Source organism: Pseudophryne corroboree, chromosome 7 (assembly GCF_028390025.1).
Source record: "Pseudophryne corroboree isolate aPseCor3 chromosome 7, aPseCor3.hap2, whole genome shotgun sequence".
NCBI lineage: Eukaryota > Metazoa > Chordata > Amphibia > Anura > Myobatrachidae > Pseudophryne > Pseudophryne corroboree.
Genome location: NC_086450.1, coordinates 89,062,347 through 89,084,661, shown reverse-complemented (window position 1 = coordinate 89,084,661; position 22,315 = coordinate 89,062,347). Strand labels below are relative to the sequence as shown.

Here is a 22,315-nt window from a genome sequence, read left to right as displayed (position 1 = left end):
CAGCCTGAAGGTCATTTAATATAATATTTTTAATACCTTTGTGTATTAAACAAAGTTTGTGTACATTGAGCCATCAAAAAACAAAAGGTTTTACTATCTCAGTCTCACTCAAAAAGTCCTGTATTTTCGGAATATTTGGATATGGGATACTCAACCTGTACTCAAAACAGGGTCATTTATGGAAGAAACTGACAATCAAATAGTAGGGATATTATATACTAGATCACAAAAACAAATTCTAGATTTAAACCTTTTGGAGCCAATGTCCCCTGTCGTAAAGCCATTTCATCTCTGTTTGTGCTAAAGCTTCCTCTATATTGTGTTTCCTCCAATGGTTGCTTACTGTTTTTATCCCTATTACACTTCTTAGAGATCTATAATTGCAGGCATGTGTCTCTTTGAAATGATTAGATACCGAGTGATTTGGATTACCTTTTTTAATGTTCCGCAGGTGCTCTGCCCACCGCTCTTTTAAAGGTCTAGACGTGCGACCTATGTATTGCAGCCCACAGCTGCACTCTATCAAATAAATGCAGTTTTTTGTATTGCACGTTATAAAATCAAGAATGCGATAAGTTTTGCACGTTGATTTAGATTGGACCTCTTCTACTTTACTCGTTTGGACGGTGTGGTGCCTACACATATTGCAGAGTCCACACCTGTGGAAACCCTTGGTCTTAATTGTGGGAAACATATTTTTTGTGAAATTATTAAATAAAAACAGTATTACACTATATCCTTCTTTCTTTTCTAATTTTTGGGTCCATATGGAGTTGGCTTCCCATCAGGAGAAAGGAGAGAATCAAGATTAAGACAAGATAACGGACATTTGAGCCCACTTTTTGAGACTGAATTGGACTGAAACACTATAAATCCCGGCCAAAAGGGAATAGTGTAATTTTGTGGTATTCAAATGTCCATGTTACAGACTTTTTTCTGATCGCATACCAAGAGGGTGCGCACGGTTGCTTACTCTTGTTGCTATTGCCTCTCACCATAGTTCTAGTTAATTAATGGACTGCTTTTCTTCATAATGCCAAAAAGATTGTAAAGGATATTTGGATGGTATATCTTGATATTGTCTGTCAGGACCGTGCGTTCTTGCCACCTTAAATTACTGTGTTGAAGCAGCTGCATAAGCAGGTATTTTACTATTCCGTGACTGGTAAATGATGTAGTGTCTTCCGATCTCACGTAACTTATTCCGAAAAGATAACTATTTTCAAAAGTAAGAGACGATAGGCTATTTTTGAGTTGCTGATCTGCTTCCCAGTAGTCACAATGCTTTCCAAGCTCCAGATGTTTATATACCTCAAGCTGCCAGTTATCATGGACTCTAGAGCAGGGATGGGGAACCTTCAGCCCTCCAGTTGTTGAACTACACATCCCAGCATGCCCTGCAACAGTTTTAGCATGGCCAAATAGCAAAACCGTAGCAAGGCATGCTGGTATGTGTAGTTCAACAGCTGAAGGGCCGAAGGTTCCCCATCCTTGCTCTAGAGGCTGGGCCAAGGAAACCTACTCTCTTCCTTTTATCAACTATTATTTTTAAATAGATCCTATGTACTTACTTTGTCATATTTACCTGTATATTATTTGTGCATTCAACATGATTACTCTAGAAAAAGATGCCATCGCAAGACTTAATAGTTTCACCTAATGACCCATGCAACTGTTTAAAGTATTTTTTTCAATTTCATATCCATTACGACCCTTTGAGCAGTCTACTAGATTCTAAAGTTATAAATAAATATGCTACTGCTGAATGTACCTTCAAAACCACAGCACTGTGATACAAGATTTCATCCAAGACCACTTTAATTCAGTGAAGTCCTACCACCCCTATTAGACCTCGAGGTGCACATTTACAAAAACGTTTCTGCAAATAACTTACATTCCACAGACTTTATCCAAATCAGACTTTATTTACACTTAACAAATAAAACAAAAACAAAGACATAAAGAAAGAAAAAACAACTCACAAAAGGCACGACAACTGACTTACGTACCATCATTGTACAATTATAAATATAGTTCAGTCTTCAAGTACATTATGAGCTCTTCCTAGGTTATTTTATGTAAACATGAACCAAATTGCAAATGCATGTAGCTGGTCTGTAAGCCAATTACAGGAGGACACCCACACTTAACCTACCAAGTAGGTGTTATAAATACTACTGTATGTTTTCCTTATATAATAACACCACAATACATCTACTGCGTTGTATTTTGTGACGTTTGTAAATACACACAAGGTACCCAACAGTAGTCTCCGTTTTTCCAATCAGACATTTTGTATACATCTGCAATTAAAATATCTCCCCAATACAAAACCAGTTTACCCAAATACCCTGCTTTCTTGCTGCTACATGTAAAATAAATAAACCTGCAAGCTTATTACCTTAAAATACTCAAATGGAAATAAAAAACTGTGTTGGGTATATTTTCTCCATGGTAGGTGATAAGTCAGGCCAACGCGTAGGCCAACGCTAGTGTGACAATAAATGTCAAGTATACATTCCAAGTGCTATACAGCTGCAAATGTCCAATAGATATGGCACAATATTCTGGAAGTGAGGCAGTTCTAGCTAGGACGAGTTATAAGAGGTTTTATTCCTTGTATTCCTCAAGAAACAACGTGTGAGGCCTAAGCTGCCATAAAATAAGGGAGGCACGCGGGATATTCATTCCGTTTCCATGAGAGAATCTTCACTTTCATTCGCTTTTACATTAACTGGCGTTTTTATTTCCTTTGCAGGCGTTTCATCACTTTCTTTTTCAGTTTTATCACTCAACTCCTCAGTGCACTGAATCTCCTCTTCAATGTGTTCCTCAGCATCCGGGGTGTCGCCAGTCTCTGAGGAGTCTGTAAAAGAAAACACAAAGAAAAAAAAAAAAAAAGTATATTGCCAGCATTAATGCCCATATCACTACAACCGGAGCCCTGAACTGTAAATATGGGGAATGGGAAAACAAAATATTGTTTATATTAAGTAGCTGATAAATACTATAGTGGATAAAAAAAAAATACACAAATAGCAGAAGAAAAAAAAAAGATGGGTGACATTGTAGTTCAAGCGTGATGTATAAAAAGATAAGTCCTATCTTTAGAATGATCCCTCCACACTGTCTGAACATTTGTCACAATGTTCCCAAGTGGATTTACATCACACTATGGGGGGGGGGGGGATTTAAGGCATGGCGAAGGGTGCAAATTGCCATAACCATTTAAACGCTAGCAACTGCAGCCCAACTCAAACCCTTCGCTTCCCTATTTGCTCAAAAGTGCTCGCTGCCCTATGGGCGGGTGTCGTGTGATCTTAGCCCAGGCAAATGCGTTCCTTATCAATTGAATTTCCCCCAAAATTTGAGGAGCACTCCTACGTGCACTTAATCTATAATAACTTTGCAGAGCAGCATTTCACATTCTATCTGATGAGGGAGGAATATTGAGCAGGAGAAGCACTTCCTAAAAAAACCTTAATGTCGCAGCTAACAAAGTCACCTGGTTTCAAATATAAGCTTGATCCAGATCAGATTTATCAGAGATATTTTGCAGAAAGAAACCTTCATATATTTAAAAAAAAAAAAAAAACAACCAATAGAAACCTCTAAGCTGTGCTAACACACATTTTGTCGTCATGTAAAAAAAAAAAATGCCTGCTTTATTATTTTAGCTAATAATACCTGAGGATACTTTGTCTTCCAATTCATCTGTGGCAATCTGCATAGTACTAGTGGAACCCGGAGAATCCATTCTTGGCCTTCTTTCAAGATTTAACTCTTGAAGTCTGGGTGCTTGTGGACGCGTTTTCCTGGCAGGATTCAGGAAATAACAATAGGCACATCTGAAAGCTAGAGAAAAACAATAACCCACCACACACAAAAAATAAAAAAAAATGAAAATTCAATTTAGCAAATTTATAAACAGGCACGTAATACAGAAAGAAAGGTTGGGATTGAATTAATGGATTATCATGAAATACCATAAAAAAAGAAAAAGTAGACCCTACAGTTTATAGGAAAGGATAAGGGGTGGGTACTACAGACTTGTAGCAACATGTAAACGGTTCTTGTCCTGAAGTCAAAAGGAGTCCTTATATTTAAAGCCGAACCTTTCTTCCATACCCAAGAGGCATATGAACAGTGGAAACAGTCACTTCAGATTCTGTAATGGTTCTAGAAAGGTATCGCTTCATTTTAGACTGAATAAAATGTGTTTGAATATTTATTTTTCTTGAACCATCATTTACAAATTTGTGGGACAGTAATGGGAACTATTTTTGTGCCCAGATAAACAAGTCTATACTGTATGGGTAATTTTAATAATCCTCTGAGCTGTGTGAATTTCAGTGGGACTTTTATTTAATATTTACAGACTATATAGCTCTCCTTTGCCGTTTACAATCATTAACTTCAAATTATATTCCATTGACTGGCACATGTGCAATGTGTTTGGCTATAGATAGAGAGTTCTATCTATACACATATCTAGATCTGTTAATGTGACGCATACACAGTATTTTACTTTACCCATGCATGTGCACTGAATTTATAATCCGAGCATCGCTCCCCTGTTAGCACTGACTGCAGAGGTATTTCCCTTTCTGGGAAATGGCCTCATCACTTGTTATTATGCTTTCTGTGTATGTACATTGATTGGTTAATGCTGTCCTTAAAGTGAATATCACAATTTTTTAGAATATTTAAATATAGGAGCGGGGTGTAGCCATGTATTCCATTCTTCCCACGGATGAGGTTTGAGGACGAAAAATGTTAACTTATGAAAAGGAACCTTGCTACATATCGGATGTATACATCTACCTGAACTGTAGGACTAAATGAACTCTGACAACAAATGTACCAGATAATTCTATGTTTTCATTTTGATGTAGGTGTAATTATTTTTACCACTTACTAATAATGGGTATTACACCTACTATACTACATGCAGTTCTCTCTGCCACCTATTTATGGGTTTTACAATTCTTGAACTGGTAATCCAGTAAGCGTTATCTACAATGGAGACTTACTGACAAAAGCATTCAGACAGATAAAGCTTTTCTAATGCTTACATTTGGAACAAGGTAATTTCACAAATACACAATAATAAGGTTGTAATTATACACACACTGTGGTGTAAGACTATTATTCATATACAATATATATAGTGGTCTTCAATGTAAAGTGATCCAATGCAATTTGTTTCTTAAATCTCATGTTGTTTGAATTATAGGGCTTTGAAAATATCAAATAAATACTAATTTTGGCACTCGTGAGCATACAAAATACACAAATTTATCAGGCCATGATTAACATTTACAAAACACACATAAGCTTTAATTTGATGTCTTTGAAAGTCACAAGGGGGAATTCAATTCAGCGTGATGTACACATCATGCCTAACAGCACTGCATAGAGGTTCAAGGGAAAACTGGCGAGGACAGAATTACCGTATATGGTAAGTAGGTGTGCAACAATACATAGCCTTCAACTAATATCTTTACTTCCAATAATAGAAAAAAAAAATGATTATATATATATATTTTTTTTTTTTTTTTTTAATCAAAATGGTCCATTGACAAAAATTGTGATAACAGAACGACTGAATTGGTGCTAGTGCCACTGTGATCCTTGTTGAATGGAAAAGGCGCTGTTAATCTATTAGCCCTGCTATCACCAGTGGTATCCCTGGTGAAAGCCCCATTACAGTCTTCTCTAACAAAATATGCACTTTAAACTCTATGGGGGCGATTCAATTGTTGTAGATCCCATCTAAACTGCAGAGGAGCTATTCAACTGTTTGCACGACCAATCCCGAGGCCGAACCCACCACTGCACGAGGCTGCACTCACCATGGATTTCTGCTTGCACCCTCCCTGAGGCTTTGGGGCTAGCAGTAAGGGCCAGTCGCACAATAACAGGCAGATGCTAAGCATTAGAGAAGCTGCTTAACATGGCTAATTCTGTGCTTTCTTGCACGAAAAAGGGGCTGGTTATGGGGAGAATTCAATTAGTCATGGCAAAATATTTCTGCAAAAAAAAAAAAAAGTTTTCACAAATTTTGCCACTTTTTTCTTTTTCAGGGCAATTCAATGAATGCAGTTTATTTCGCTGAACAATTTAACCATTTCTGTAAGAAACACACGTGGAACCTGGGGATAAGTTCCCAGATCCACGTGTTGTCGCAATCGCAAAAAGCAGCACTTATCAGGGATTTGTTTCTACTGCTTCTGGCCAGGTGAACCAGATTCCATGATAGTGCCGGTTATCTGGGATAATCGAATTACTCCATGGGGATCAATTAGCCTTGGTAATTTACAGAGGCTAATTGAATTCCCCCTTAGTGTATTAAATAAAAAAAATTATGCAACTTAACCAAACTTGAGCTTGGACCTTATCAAGAATATTTCTTCAAATTTCAATAATGTATTATGGTTACGGCTCACCCAATATCATAGATAAAGAATGCTCACCAACATATTCAAATTCTTCCTTGAGCGCCATTCCATTATGAGAAAAGCATTGCTGGCAGATCAAGGCATATCTTCAGGAGTAAAAAGAAGTTGGTCAGGTACTGAATACAAAATAGGGGGGGGAGGGGGGAATAGAGTATACAAACACTAAGCAAAAAAACTATTCAAATTCTTCCTTGAGCGCCATTCCATTATGAGAAAAGCATTGCTGGCAGATCAAGGCATATCTTCAGGAGTAAAAAGAAGTTGGTCAGGTACTGAATACAAAATAGGGGGGGAGGGGGGAATAGAGTATACAAACACTAAGCAAAAAAACTAGACAAATGTTAGATTCAGTATAACTGCATATGCTCCTCAGTTAAACATATTTATAGATTTTCATCTTTGCATTCTTTTGAAGTGTTTGTGCTATCTAATAGCAAAGTCTAATCATGTAATGGGAGCATCATGGTGCACAGAGAGTGTTTATGATAAGCCCCATGCAAAAAAAACATTTGGAACATATCCAGAGAACAGGATAGCTTGTGAAAAAAAAAAAATCAACTTGTCCACCATTCCCCTCTTTAGCACCAACTGAACTACAGCGAATGGCTTTATCTACCTTTAATTTAAGGCATGTCCTCATGGTAAAAATGAGAAGCAGGTATGCCTCAAAATTCATAGGAAATCATGTAATGTAATCAGTTGAATGAACTCCTCATTTTCATGTTCATCACAAGCATCTAAGACATTACTCTTACAATCTCTCTAGCTCCCAAAAGCATATTTTAAAAGCAATTAGGCTTTACTCAATTTTAATACCATGATTATATTTCATTCATTCCCCATTTTAATGATGATCAAATTAATGACCTCTTGAATAACGCATCTGCAACTTATTTAATGGGTATAGAAAAGCTATTATAACTATTAATGATTCATGAAATCTAATACGTAATCCCATATAGAACCCGTATTTTCTAGATTTAATCTTTCTGTATTAGAACAAAACATGATACAGCGCACAGTGAAATTAAATGTTACCCGTTCTCTAAATAACGCATATTACATAAAGGCACTTCTGACTTTCACATTAATAAATGCATTATATTAAAATACTTCTAGATCACCTTAGAGAGAGTACACCTCTCTAACATATACAGATGGGAGCCACGCTCATCTGAGGCAGCTTCATCGCAAACGAGCACTCCCGGCGTGATTAGGCAAACCGTCCGCCTAGTCACGCCCGGAGTGCACAGAGACCCTCCCATTCAGTGTCTCTGTCCGGGAACACGGACGGAGACCCTCGCCATTCAAGTGAATGGGGCGCGTCTCTGCACTGGGTTGCTCTAAGCAATAGGCGCAGACGGAGCCACGACTAGCGTGGCTCCATTTGTAAATGCTGCCAGGAGGCAGGAAGGGAAGTGCATATAAATGCTGCCACGGTAACAGATTTCCCCAGACATTTCTACACACATACCTAGAGATACAGGGCCTAATTCAGACCTGATCGCAGCAGCAAAATCGGTATGTAGGTCGACAGTAAGTAGGTCGACATGGTTTCTAGGTCGACGTGACAAAAGGTTGACATGAGTTTTTCACATTTTTTTTCTTAATTTTTTGAACTTTTTCATACTTTACAATCCACGTGGACTACAATTGGGAACGGTAACCTGTTGGCACCTTGCCTGAAGCAAGGCGAGCCATGCGAGGGGACGCGGTGCACTAATTGGGGTTCCCAGTCACTCTACGAAGAAAACGACATAATAACGAAACCTTATGTCGACCTAGAGTCCCTGTCGACGTAGAAACCATGTTGACTTACTTACTGTTGACAGATAGGTAGACAGTGTCTAGGTCGACCACTAAGTCTAGTCTAACATACCACACCCCTTTCTCTAATGGGAAAAACCATGTGCACTGCAGGTGGGCCAGATATAAAATTTGCAGAGCAAGTTAGAAGTGGGTGGGTTATTTTGTTTCTTTGCAGGGTAAATACTGGCTGCTTTATTTTTACACTACAATTTAGATTTCAGTATGAACACACCCCACCCAAATTAACTCTGAACATGTTATATCTGCCTCCCCTGCACTGCACATGGTTTTGCCCCATTAGAGAAATAGTTTGCTACCGTGATCAGGTCTGAATTAGGCCTTATGTGGCTGATGCAGAGTTGAACATATGTCTGTTTACCGAGAGTTTCTTGTACGGCGACTGCTCAGAAAGTGGGCATGGGCTATGTTGAATCTTATGCATTTCGATTGTATCTACACTTACAAATAAAGAGGGGTTAGGGCAGTGAGTACTCACATAGGCAAATGCTAGCTTTGCAAAATGTGGTCATAAGTGAAATCTCTCTGGAACCATCTCTTTTGCATCTAATGTAGGGTAGGTGGAATTACACTATGATGTGCCTAGGCTACAGATGCAGAGTGACACAATACCCCTTTAAATCAGAGGTACACATGAATTACACAGGTCCTGTGGCTGGCTAATTTCAAGCCTGCATTTCACTTGGTTTTAATCAGCAACAGAACCTGTGTAAATTTTAGATGTCCCGGATTAAATGGATATTGTTACTGTAACTCTACAGATGCAACCTCATCTCAAGATGTATACAGTTCTACATGTGAGCAAATTCTTCTGCGCACACTCCTATTGAGCAATATAGGCCCAATATACAGATGTGTCCTCATCCATCTAGCCTCAAGACGTCACAAAGCGGGAGATGCCTGGCATGAGCAGAGAGGTCCTGTGCAATTTTGCTAGTGTTGGGTGTTTTTTTTTTTTTTGCCAAAAATGTGTCTTAGTCGCAATGTGATACACTTCGGATGCACCAGGGGAGACTGCTGATCTGAAATAGGTCACTTGTATATCTGTGTGCAACAGAGTCTGTACACGAAGCACAAAATAACTTGATATAAAATAAAGCCGCAGCTGTTGCATCGTAGCACTTCATATGCAGATTCATCAACTCTGTCGGACACAGATATACAGTACAAGAGTTGTACATCAATTTAAATCAGCAGAGTCTTCTGGTGCATCCTAAATTGCAACTTCAGCAAAAAAATATGCCCAATGCTAGCAGTCTCTCACGGGACCTGGCGTGCAAAGAGAAGCTGTTTGGTGTGACTGCGGCTATGATGTACAAGGACACATCTGTACTCCCAACTCTGCATCTGGCATTGTGTGCTTAATCCAAAGGTTTTGCCTAGTAAAAATATGGAGCATATTAGACATTTGGGAGCTGCTTTTATAAAGATTGTGGTACAATACAGACAACTGCAGAGCACACTGATAAAGAAATTATTGAACAGTAGGTCCAGATATGAGGAATCACTTGTCACATCACTAACTGGATAATGCCAACCCAAATATATTGTAAGTCCTTGTATAATAGACAATAGGTAGCTATATACCATCACCCAAAAGTCTAACAAAAAAATTAAAGTCACTTTAAAAACAAAGACGTTTCGGGTTGTGCAACACACTGCAACTGCCATTCAGCAAGAAGGGCAAAGCTAAAAGTGAAAGTTTATGCATTTGTGATTGGTACACAAAGTATACATAGACAAATAGTCTCTATTTTTGGACAATTCATTTACCTGTTCTGAGGACCATCGCCAACTAGGTATTCAACAACTTTATCCAGCGCACCCCTCTCTCGTGGAAGGATTGGCCTAGCCAATGGAGGCCCTGGTGGATGTATAGCTAGAGAGAACAAAAGATGACACAGGACACTAAACACATTGGCAAAATCTAGCAAACTCAAATTCCATTATAGCAAGCACTAAGCTTAGTGGTAGCCAGTTACCCTAACTTGTCCTAAAATGACCAAGAAAAGCCACAGAAAAGCATCCAATGTTCATCTTAATAGAATAAAATAAATTAAATGGGAGGTAAATGCATCAAACTAGTTAACTCCATTTGTTATTAGGATATAGCTTTGATTGTCTTCCTACATAATATTTCATTCTCACACACTCTTCCCTCAGCATTTAGATCAAATTTATTGTACACGAAAAATGTACCCCAGGAGTCTCTCATATTTTCCAGTAGGAAGCAGAACAAAGCTCCAAGCAGTTTGAACCCATCAATAAAGCACATGTAGGGATTCTGATTTCCACATGTGTAGGACAAAACAAGCACTGCCAAGCAACATATGAGTGACTGAGACGGACAGAAAATATACGTTATGGTAAGAACTCACCGTTGATAACGGTATTTCTCCTAAGTCCACAGGTTCCACAGGATAACATTGGAATATGATGAAGTGACAGCAGATCTGCACCAATCGGTCAAAGCTTTTCAGCCATCCAGCATGCAACGGGCCCGTCCATATATCCCTGCCTCCTGGCTCAGGCAAATTAGTTGTATTCCCAAAGCTCAAGGCAGGAGCATCATAGATAGCCCTAATCCGACGAGAAAAACACACATGCACATCCTGCCGTACAAGAAGGAAGAGGTTAGTGAGTAAAAGGATCCTCAAATCAGGTGCGTCAGGGTGGTAGCCCTGTGGACTTAGGAAAAATACCGTTATCAACGGTAAGTTCTTATCATAACATATATTTCTCCGGCAGTGTCCACAGGTTATCCACAGGATAACATTGGGATTTCCCAAAGCAATGTAGTGGTGGGGACGCTCCTGATAGGACAGGAGAATCCTATGCCCGAATTCAGCGCCCTGAGAGGCAAAGCTACCCACGGCATGTCTAATGAAGGTGTTAATGGAAAACCATGTAGCTGCCTTACATATCTGTTCTGCTGAAGCACCACGTTGTGCTGCCCATGATAGACCTACCTTATGAGTAGAGTGAGCAGAGACCATTAGCCGGAACAGGGAGATCAGCTTGAAAATATGCTTCTGAAATAGTCTTCCGAAGCCACCTTGCCAAGTGTCTGCTTATCAGCAGGCCATCCTCTCTTGTGAAATCCGTAGAGAATGAAGAGAGAATCTGTCTTTCTGATGGCACTGGTACGAAGCATGTAGATCCTTAAGGCACGGACCCACGCCTAGCGATGCATCTCCCGCAGAAAGGCCCGGTACCTGGTAAGCAGGGACTACTATTTTCTTTGTTAAGGTGGAACTTAGACACCACCTTAGGAAGATACCCAGATCTAGTTCTGGAACTGCTTTATCTGGATAAAAAAATAAAAAAATAAAAATCAGAAATGGGGAACGATATGACAATGCCCCTAAATCTGACACTCTTCTACCTGACGCTATGGCCAATAGAAAGAGAAGAGAACTTTAGCCGTCAACCATTTAAGATCCATTTTATTAATTGGTTCAAATGGAGCAACTTGAAAAGCCTTAAGGACTAAACTTAAGTCCCAAAACACTGTAGGAGAAACAAAAGTAGGTTAATTGCGCAGCATTCCCTGGAAAAAAGTACACACATCCTGTAAGTTGGCAATTTTCTTTTGGAACCATACAGTCAATGCTGACACTTGCACTCTCAAGGAAAACACCTTCAAACCTTTATCCATTCCTGCCTGAAGGAATGCTAAGACCCTGGAAACTCTGAAAGACTTAGGGTCCATTTTCCGTTCACTGCACCAATGAATATAGGTTTGCCATATTCTGTGATAAATTCGAGCTGAGGAAGGTTTCCTTGCTCTGAGCATTGGTTGAATTACCTGTTGTGAGAATCCTCTTGACTTCAGGTTAGAGATTTCAAGAGCCACGCCATCAAAGACAGTCTATCCAGATGTCTGTGATAACAAGGACCCTGCATCAGTAAATCTGGACGTTGAGGGAGCAGGAGTGGAGCATCCCATCGACATTCTCTGGAGATCTGTGTACCAATGCCTTCTGGGCCAAGCCGGAGCTATTAGTATCATGGCACCCTTTCCTTGCTTTATCTTTTTCACCACCCTGGGTAATAGGGTGATTGGAGAAAACACATAAGCCAGATGAAAGTCCCATCTCACAGACATGACATCCACAAAGATTGCTCTGGGATCCTTTGTTCTTGACCCGTATGTGAAAGCAAGTTGTTCAGACGGGACACCATGAGATCTATCTCTGGCAACCACCACTTGTCTACTAGAGTCTGGAAGACCTCCGAGTGTAGAGCCCATTTGCTTGCCTGAATGGCGTGTTGATTGAGAAAATCCGCTTCCCAGTTTAGGACTCCCGGAACGAACACTGCGGACAAGGCTGGATGATGAAATTCTGCCAACTTTAGTATGCGACTTACCTCCATCGCTTTTACGGCTGCGAGTTCCTCTCTGATGGTTGAGGTACGCTACTGCCGTCGCATTGTCATAGCGGATCTGAACTGGTTTTCCCCTAAGAATGTTCTTTGCCTGAATCAGTGCCGTGTATATGGCCCGAAGTTTCAATATATTTATTGGCAGGCAACCTACTTCCTTGGTCCATTGCCCCTGGAAACACAACCTTCCTGACACAGCTCCACAGCCCTGGAGACTGCCATCTGTTGTCAGAATTTCCCAATCGGATATCCAAAAGGGTCTCCCCTTATCCAGATGGGATGTGTGTAGCCACCAGGCTAATGACCTTCTTACTTCTATCGTAAGAACCATAGTCTGCGTTTTTATCGTATGATGCAACCCATTCCATTTGGCAAGAATCCGATACTGCAGAGGCCTCGAGTGGAACTGTGCATACTCCACCATGTTGAATGGTGACATCAATCCCATCACATGCATTGCTGCGTGAATGGATACCATTTGACTGTGTAGCAAGTCTTGAATCCTTGACTGAACCTTGGATATCTTGTTCAGAGGTAAAATTACTCTCTGAAGACTTGAATCCAGTACAGCCCCCAAGTGAGTCATCCGGTGTGACGGAGCCAGAGACGATTTTGCCCAATTTATGAGCCACCCGTGCCTTTGCAGACACGTTATTGTCTGTTAAAGATGACATAGGAGCAATTCCTGAGACTGTGCCAGGATTAAAAGATCGTCGCGGTATGGAAAAATTCTTATCCCCTGATGGCAGAGATAAACTGCCATTACCACCATAATCTTGGTAAATACTCTGGGGGCTGTGGCTAACCCAAAAGGTAGGACCTGGAACTGAAAATGCTGTTGGAGGATAGCGAACCTGAGATAGCACTGATGGGACAGTGCTATAGGAATATGTAGGTAAGCCTCCTGTATATCCAGGGATACCATATAATCTCCTAGCTCCATGGCCAAAATGATGAATGTAAAGTCTCCATATGAAACAGAGGTACCCAAATGTATTTTGTTCAGCACTTTGAGATTGAGAATGGGATGAAATGACCCATTTGGCTTCTGAACTAGTAACAGGTTGGAGTAAAAACCCTGTCCTCGTTGTGCAGGAGGAACTGGAATGACTACTCCTGACTGAAGCAATTTCTGAACTGCCTCTTGCAAAGCCCTGGCCTTCGTCTCTACCCGAGATGGGCTGGTACAAAAAAACCTTCAAGGAGGGTGCTTCTTGAAGGCAAAAGCATAACCTAGAGACACCACTTCCTGCACCCAGGTATCTGTTGTAGACTGCTGCCAGATCTGTGCAAACTGAAGAAGTCGGCCACCCACCCTGGGATCCCCAGGTGGAGGCCCGCACCAACAGGCTGATGGCTTATTTTCTGTTTTACCATCCGGTCCTCTGGTAGCCCAATGCTTTTTGGTCTTACCAGACTTCTTGCATTGGGACTGCCTGCCATCACGGTTTCCTTTAGCTTTTTCTTGAGACCGAAAGGGCCGAAAAGCCGAAACTTTAGGTTTGAAATTATATGTAGAAGGAAATTTTACCTCCAAAATATCTGTCAATTCTTTACCAAAAAGAATATCTCCAGAAAGAGGCAAAGATTCCAAAACCTTCTTAGATTCTGAATCAGCTTTCTACGTACGTAGCCAAACTGCTCTGTGAGCAGCTACTGTTGAAGCTGTTGCACTGGAGGCAATAGTACCCATATCCAATGCTTCTTCTTCCAGAAGATTGAAGCCTGTTTTATATGTGCTATATGGGATCTTTGCTCTCTAGATGCTATTGAAAAATACCCCTCCAATGCATCAGCCCAGGCAGTCACTGCCTTTGCCATCCAAGCTGAAGCCATGGCTGGCCTTATGACTGCCCCAGAAAATAATAATAATAATAATAATAATAATTAATAAATAAATAATTAATTAATAAAACATCTCTCTCTCTATATCTATATATGGGATGCGGTTAACATCCCGCTGGACGGGATCCCGGCGGTCGAAATCCCGACGGCCACAATCCCGACATATTCTCCCTCCATAGATTCCGGCCGCCGGGATCCCGTCCAGCGGGATTACGTACTGATCATATATAGATATATAGATATATATATATATATCAAACAAAAAATCAACCCTAATATCTTGCGCTATACCTCTAGTCTCAAACCAACAAGAAATACCCTCTGTCAGATAAGGTATTAAAAGTAGATTACAAATAGAAATGGATTCTCGTGGGAGCCAATATGCCTTTTGTATGACAATAATTAAAAGTTTTTATTGTACAGAAACAAACGATATTTATCCTAAGCGTTCGTTATTGACACAACCTTCTAAAAATTCATATAAAACAATATTACAATCTTATACATAAATTACAGTTGGATGTGAGGATTTTACAGCCAGGTGATCACAGTCAGAACTCGAAATGGATGTATCTCCAACCAGATGTTTGTGATAAGGACTTTGTTAACCAGACGTTGCAAAACCCAACGCGTTTCGTCCGTTAGGACTTCATCAGGGGTTTGGAATCAGTTCTTATAGTAGGAGTGATTACCATTGATTAGAAAGGTTTAGAATATCCAATGATTACATCCAATCACATATTCAATTCGATAAATATAATATCTATTTTCAATCAAGAATGGTGGAACCTTATAGTCTACCTCTGTTTATACATGTCACTAAACAGAGAACTTAGGAAAATTTCAAATCCTGAACGAAACTATTCCTTTTTACAGGAACAAGTGCAACCTCACTGAATCCCAACTACATATATATAATAAGAATTTACTTACCGATAATTCTATTTCTCATAGTCCGTAGTGGATGCTGGGGACGCCGTAAGGACCATGGGGAATAGCGGCTCCGCAGGAGACTGGGCACAAAAGTAAAAGCTTTAGGACTACCTGGTGTGCACTGGCTCCTCCCCCCATGACCCTCCTCCAAGCCTCAGTTAGGATACTGTGCCCGGACGAGCGTACACAATAAGGAAGGATATTGAATCCCGGGTAAGACTCATACCAGCCACACCAATCACACCGTACAACCTGTGATCTGAACCCAGTTAACAGCATGATAACAGAGGAGCCTCTGAAAAGATGGCTCACAACAATAATAACCCGATTTTTGTAACAATAACTATGTACAAGTATTGCAGACAATCCGCACTTGGGATGGGCGCCCAGCATCCACTACGGACTATGAGAAATAGAATTATCGGTAAGTAAATTCTTATTTTCTCTAACGTCCTAAGTGGATGCTGGGGACTCCGTAAGGACCATGGGGATTATACCAAAGCTCCCAAACGGGCGGGAGAGTGCGGATGACTCTGCAGCACCGAATGAGAGAACTCCAGGTCCTCCTCAGCCAGGGTATCAAATTTGTAGAATTTAGCAAACGTGTTTGCCCCTGACCAAGTAGCTGCTCGGCAAAGTTGTAAAGCCGAGACCCCTCGGGCAGCCGCCCAAGATGAGCCCACCTTCCTTGTGGAATGGGCATTTACAGATTTTGGCTGTGGCAGGCCTGCCACAGAATGTGCAAGCTGAATTGTACTACAAATCCAGCGAGCAATAGTCTGCTTAGAAGCAGGAGCACCCAGCTTGTTGGGTGCATACAGGATAAACAGCGAGTCAGATTTTCTGACTCCAGCCGTCCTGGAAACATATATTTTCAGGGCCCTGACTACGTCCAGCAACTTGGAGTCCTCCAAGTCCCTAGTAGCCGCAGGCACCACAATAGGCTGGTTCAAGTGAAATGCTGAAACCACCTTAGGGAGAAATTGAGGACGAGTCCTCAATTCTGCCCTGTCCGTATGAAAAATGAGGTAAGGGCTTTTATAGGATAAAGCCGCCAATTCTGAGACACGCCTGGCTGAAGCCAGGGCTAACAGCATTACCACCTTCCATGTGAGATATTTTAAGTCCACAGTGGAAAGTGGTTCAAACCAATGTGATTTTAGGAATCCCAAAACTACATTTAGATCCCAAGGTGCCACTGGAGGCACAAAAGGAGGTTGTATATGCAGTACCCCCTTGACAAACGTCTGTACTTCAGGAACTGAAGCCAGTTCTTTTTGGAAGAAAATCAACAGGGCCGAAATCTGAACCTTAATGGACCCTAATTTTAGGCCCATAGACAGTCCTGTTTGTAGGAAATGCAGGAAACTACCCAGTTGAAATTCCTCTGTAGGGGCCTTCCTGGCCTCGCACCACGCAACATATTTACGCCAAATACGGTGATAATGTTGTACGGTTACATCCTTCCTGACTTTGATCAGGGTAGGGATGACTTCATCCGGAATGCCTTTTTCCTTCAGGATCCGGCGTTCAACCGCCATGCCGTCAAACGCAGCCGCGGTAAGTCTTGGAAGAGACAGGGTCCCTGCTGGAGCAGGTCCTTTCTTAGAGGTAGAGGCCACGGGTCCTCTGTGAGCATCTCTTGAAGTTCCGGGTACCAAGTCCTTCTTGGCCAATCCGGAGCCACGAGTATAGTCCTTACTCCTCTCCTTCTTATGATCCTCAGTACCTTGGGTATGAGAGGCAGAGGAGGGAACACATACACTGACTGGTACACCCATGGTGTTACCAGAGCGTCCACAGCTATTGCCTGAGGGTCCCTTGACCTGGCGCAATATCTGTCTAGTTTTTTGTTGAGGCGGGACGTCATCATGTCCACCTTTGGTTTTTCCCAACGGTTCACAATCATGTGGAAGACTTCTGGGTGAAGTCCCCACTCCCCCGGGTGGAGGTCGTTGCCCTCCTGCTTCTTGTGCCGCCCTGTCTGTTTACGTGGGCGACTGCCGTGATGTTGTCCGACTGGATCAGCACCGGCTGACCTTGAAGCAGAGGTCTTGCTAGGCTCAGAGCATTGTAGATGGCTCTTAGCTCCAGGATATTTATGTGAAGTGATGTCTCCAGGCTTGACCACAAGCCCTGGAAATTTCTTCCCTGTGTGACTGCTCCCCAGCCTCTCAGGCTGGCATCGGTTGTCACCAGGACCCAGTCCTGAATGCCGAATCTGCGGCCCTCTAGAAGATGAGCACTCTGCAACCACCACAGGAGAGACACCCTTGTCCTTGGAGACAGGGTTATCCGCTGATGCATCTGAAGATGCGATACGGACCATTTGTCCAGCAGATCCCACTGAAAAGTTCTTGCGTGGAATCTGCCGAATGGAATCGCTTCGTAAGAAGCCACCATTTTTCCGAGGACCCTTGTGCATTGATGCACTGACACTTGGCCTGGTTTTAGGAGGTTCCTGACTAGCTCGGATAACTCCCTGGCTTTCTCCTCCGGGAGAAACACCTTTTTCTGGACTGTGTCCAGGATCATCCCTAGGAACAGAAGACGAGTCGTCGGAATCAGCTGCGATTTTGGAATATTGAGAATCCAATCGTGCTGCCGCAACACTACCTGAGATAGTGCTACACCGACCTCCAACTGTTCCCTGGATCTTACCCTTATCAGGGAATCGACCAAGTAAGGGATAACTAAAATTCCCTTCCTTCGAAGGAGTATCATCATTTCGGCCATTACCTTGGTAAAGACCCGGGGTGCCGTGGACCATCATTACGGCAGCGTCTGAACTGATAGTGACAGTTCTGTACCACAAACCTGAGGTACCCTTGGTGAGAAAGGTAAATTGGGACATGAAGGTAAGCATCCTTGATGTCCCGAGACATCATGTAGTCCCCTTCTTCCAGGTTCGCAATCACTGCTCTGAGTGACTCAATCTTGAATTTGAACCTCCGTATGTAAGTGTTCAAGATTTTAGATTTAGAATCGGTCTCACCGAGCCGTCCGGCTTCGGTACCGCAACAGTGTGGAATAATACCCCGTTCCCTGTTGCAGGAGGGGTACCTTGATCACCTGCTGGGAATACAGCTTGTGAATGGCTTCCAAAACTGCCTCCCTGTCAGAGGGAGACATCGGTAAAGCCGACTTTAGGAAACGGCGAGGGGGAGACGTCTCGAATTCCAATTTGTACCCCTGAGATATCCCTTGAAGGATCCAGGGGTCTACTTGCGCGTGAGCCCACTGCGCGCTTAAATTCATTGAGACGGGCCCCCACCGTGCCTGATTCTGCTTGTAAAGCCCCAGCGTCATACTGAGGGCTTGGCAGAGGCGGGAGAGGGCTTCTGTTCCTGGGAACTGGCTGATTTCTGCAGCCTTTTTCCTCTCCCTCTGTCACGGGGCAGAAATGAGGAACCTTTTGTTTTTATGTTGAGAGGCGACCTGGGGTACAAACGTGGATTTCCCAGCTGTTGCCGTGGCCACCAGGTCTGAAAGACCGACCCCAAATAACTCCTCCCTTTAATAAGGCAATACTTCCAAATGCCGTTTGGAATCCGCATCACCTGACCACTGTCGTGTCCATAACCCTCTACTGGCAGAAATGGACAACGCACTTAGACTTGATGCCAGTCGGCAAATATTCCGCTGTGCATCACGCATATATAGAAATGCCTCTTTTAAATGTTCTATAGGCAATAATATATTGTCCCTATCTAGGGTATCAATATTTTCAGTCAGGGAATCCGACCACGCCAACCCAGCACTGCACATCCAGGCTGAGGCGATTGCTGGTCGCAGTATAACACCAGTATATGTGTAAATACATTTTAGGATACCCTCCTGCTTTCTACCAGCAGGATCCTTAAGGGCGGCCATCTCAGGAGAGGGTAGAGCCCTTGTTCTTACAAGCGTGTGAGCGCTTTATCCACCCTAGGGGATGTTTCCCAACGCACCCTAACCTCTGGCGGGAAAGGATTTAATGCCAATAACATTTTTGAAATTATCAGTTGTTATCGGGGGAAACCCACGCATCATCACACACCTCATTTAATTTCTCAGATTCAGGAAAACTACAGGTAGTTTTTCCTCACCGAACATAATACCCCTTTTTGGTGGTACTCGTATTATCAGAAATGTGTAAAACATTTTTCATTGCCTCAATCATGTAACGTGTGGCCCTACTGGAAGTCACATTTGTCTCTTCACCGTCGACACTGGAGTCAGTATCCGTGTCGGCGTCTATATCTGCCATCTGAGGTAACGGGCGCTTTAGAGCCCCTGACGGCCTATGAGACGTCTGGACAGGCACAAGCTGAGTAGCCGGCTGTCTAATGTCAACCACGGTCTTTTATACAGAGCTGACACTGTCACGTAATTCCTTCCAACAGTTCATCCACTCAGGTGTCGACCCCCTAGGGGGTGACATCACTATTACAGGCAATCTGCTCCGTCTCCACATCATTTTTCTCCTCATACATGTCGACACAAACGTACCGACACACAGCACACACACAGGGAATGCTCTGATAGAGGACAGGACCCCACTAGCCCTTTGGGGAGACAGAGGGAGAGTTTGCCAGCACACACCAGAGCGCTATATATATACAGGGATAACCTTATATAAGTGTTTTTCCCCTTATAGCTGCTGTATCTTTAATACTGCGCCTAATTAGTGCCCCCCTCTCTTTTTTAACCCTTTCTGTAGTGTAGTGACTGCAGGGGAGAGCCAGGGAGCTTCCCTCCAACGGAGCTGTGAGGGAAAATGGCGCCAGTGTGCTGAGGAGATAAGGCCGCCGAGAAGGGGGCGGAGCCTTATCTCCCGTTTTTCTGTGAATTCTGGCAGGGGTTAAATGCATCCATATAGCCCAGGAGCTATATGTGACCGGAGTGTGAAGTGTGCTGAGAGCAATGGCGCACAGCTGCGGTGCTGTGCGCTACCTTATTGAAGACAGGACGTCTTCTGCCGCCGATTTTCCGGACCTCTTCAGTCTTCTGGCTCTGTAAGGGGGCCGGCGGCGCGGCTCTGGGACCCATCCATGGCTGGGCCTGTGATCGTCCCTCTGGAGCTAATGTCCAGTAGCCTAAGAAGCCCAATCCACTCAGCACGCAGGTGAGTTCGCTTCTTCTCCCCTTAGTCCCTCGGTGCAGTGAGCCTGTTGCCAGCAGGTCTCACTGAAAATAAAAAACCTAAAACTAAACTTTTCACTAAGCAGCTCAGGAGAGCCACCTAGTGTGCACCCTTCTCGTTCGGGCACAAAAATCTAACTGAGGCTTGGAGGAGGGTCATGGGGGGAGGAGCCAGTGCACACCAGGTAGTCCTAAAGCTTTTACTTTTGTGCCCAGTCTCCTGCGGAGCCGCTATTCCCCATGGTCCTTACGGAGTCCCCAGCATCCACTTAGGACGTTAGAGAAATAAATAAATAAATAAATAAATATAAATAAATATATATATATATCTCCGTGGCGACTAAGATTTTACTCCTGGCAACCGGATTGGTGATGAGCGTGAGGTTTTGTCTAGAAACGAAACTCCATGTCATCTACCGTATGACTATCGCATCCACCTATAGTCATGCAAATGAGTACCCTTGCCCATTATGTGAATGGAGAAGCAGTTTCAAAAATTACATGTATCCTGCAGGACGCGCTTCAGCACCAAAGAGTATTGGCCTGGCTCTCCTCACAACATGATGCCCCCAGCTGCATCTGCAAACAAGGCTAGCTCCCGGGTCCCCTTCTACATCTGCTGGACAGCGTGGTCTGGTTTGTCGGGAAGCTCTCCAGTTGTTCATAGTGCAGGTGCTCTTCTGGCAAAGCACGAGCGAACACTAACCATCTGGGGCAGGGTGGGCTGAGGCTGCTGCATGAGACCAGCTCCCAGGACTCCTTGGTAAGACTGTCAGACACTCACCAACATGAGCTCCACATCATCTTGTCCCCAATGCTCCTGAAGTTGCTCAGCTACAAGTATCGATGAGACCCAGCAAGGTCGTGCTGCTGGTGTCCAAGAAATCAGCCCAGCTTTAATTATGCACAATGACACATTTTGGATGCATTATGGTATGCCATACTATGTAATGAAGGCATCACAGTGTGGCATATACTATGTATTGGTGGTATACTATGAATTGGCATGTACCGTGGTCTGATGACATATGGGGAAACCTGAGGGGGTATGATAAGCGTTCTATAGAAGTTTTCATATATTTTGTTTAGGGACAAACGTTTAAGCTGGTTCCTACATTTAAAAAAAAAAAAAAAAACAGACCAAGAAAATCGTTTCGCCTTATTGAAAACACCATCTGTGAAAGGATAGATTATATATTCTGTAACTGTAGTATAGTATGGAAATGAGAATCTAATGTTTTTACACTAGGAACATAGTCACACGTGCACACAAATTACTTAACCACAATCAATGGTCAACAAACTACTATATAGCAAATGAAAACAGCCAGTTACGTTACAGTGATTTCGCTTGCACCTTAATAGGTTGTGAGCAGAAGCCGCCATGGTAACAGCGGCTTCGACAACTAACTGAATTCGCCCCTGAATGTGCTTTCACAAAACGTTAAATAATTCAAATACAGAGCAGATAGGAACGGTTTCCAACACTATAGAATTTGCCATCTTGTTAGGAACTTTTTGGAAAGCTTAGGGTCATAACCTCCACATGTATATATGATATACACAATAAAAAGGCAGTGTAAATATTATTTAAACCACACAGATTGCATGCAGTTTTAGTCCTGATTAACTGTCACATGGAGACATCCACAATTGAAATGGTTAGAACTCGTCCTATGCACCGCTACTGTTCAAATTACAAAGAGCACTGCTCCCCTCCGTTATAGTTGCAATTACTA

At 42.6% G+C, this 22,315-nt stretch overlaps 1 protein-coding gene across 1 annotated transcript in view; it reads right to left on the bottom strand.

Annotated features, from left to right (window-relative positions):
* Positions 1-1,905: 1,905 nt before the first annotated feature.
* The window catches only part of LNPK (lunapark, ER junction formation factor), a 171,012-nt gene continuing 150,602 nt past the window's right edge, over positions 1,906-22,315 (bottom strand). The window contains exons 10-13 of the mRNA XM_063933402.1: positions 10,062-10,167; positions 6,477-6,547; positions 3,688-3,855; positions 1,906-2,866 (exon numbers count right to left, since the gene is read on the bottom strand). Coding sequence (XP_063789472.1) covers positions 2,685-2,866; positions 3,688-3,855; positions 6,477-6,547; positions 10,062-10,167 — 527 coding nt within the window. The 3' untranslated portion in view covers positions 1,906-2,684. The remainder of the gene's footprint in view (positions 2,867-3,687; positions 3,856-6,476; positions 6,548-10,061; positions 10,168-22,315) is intronic.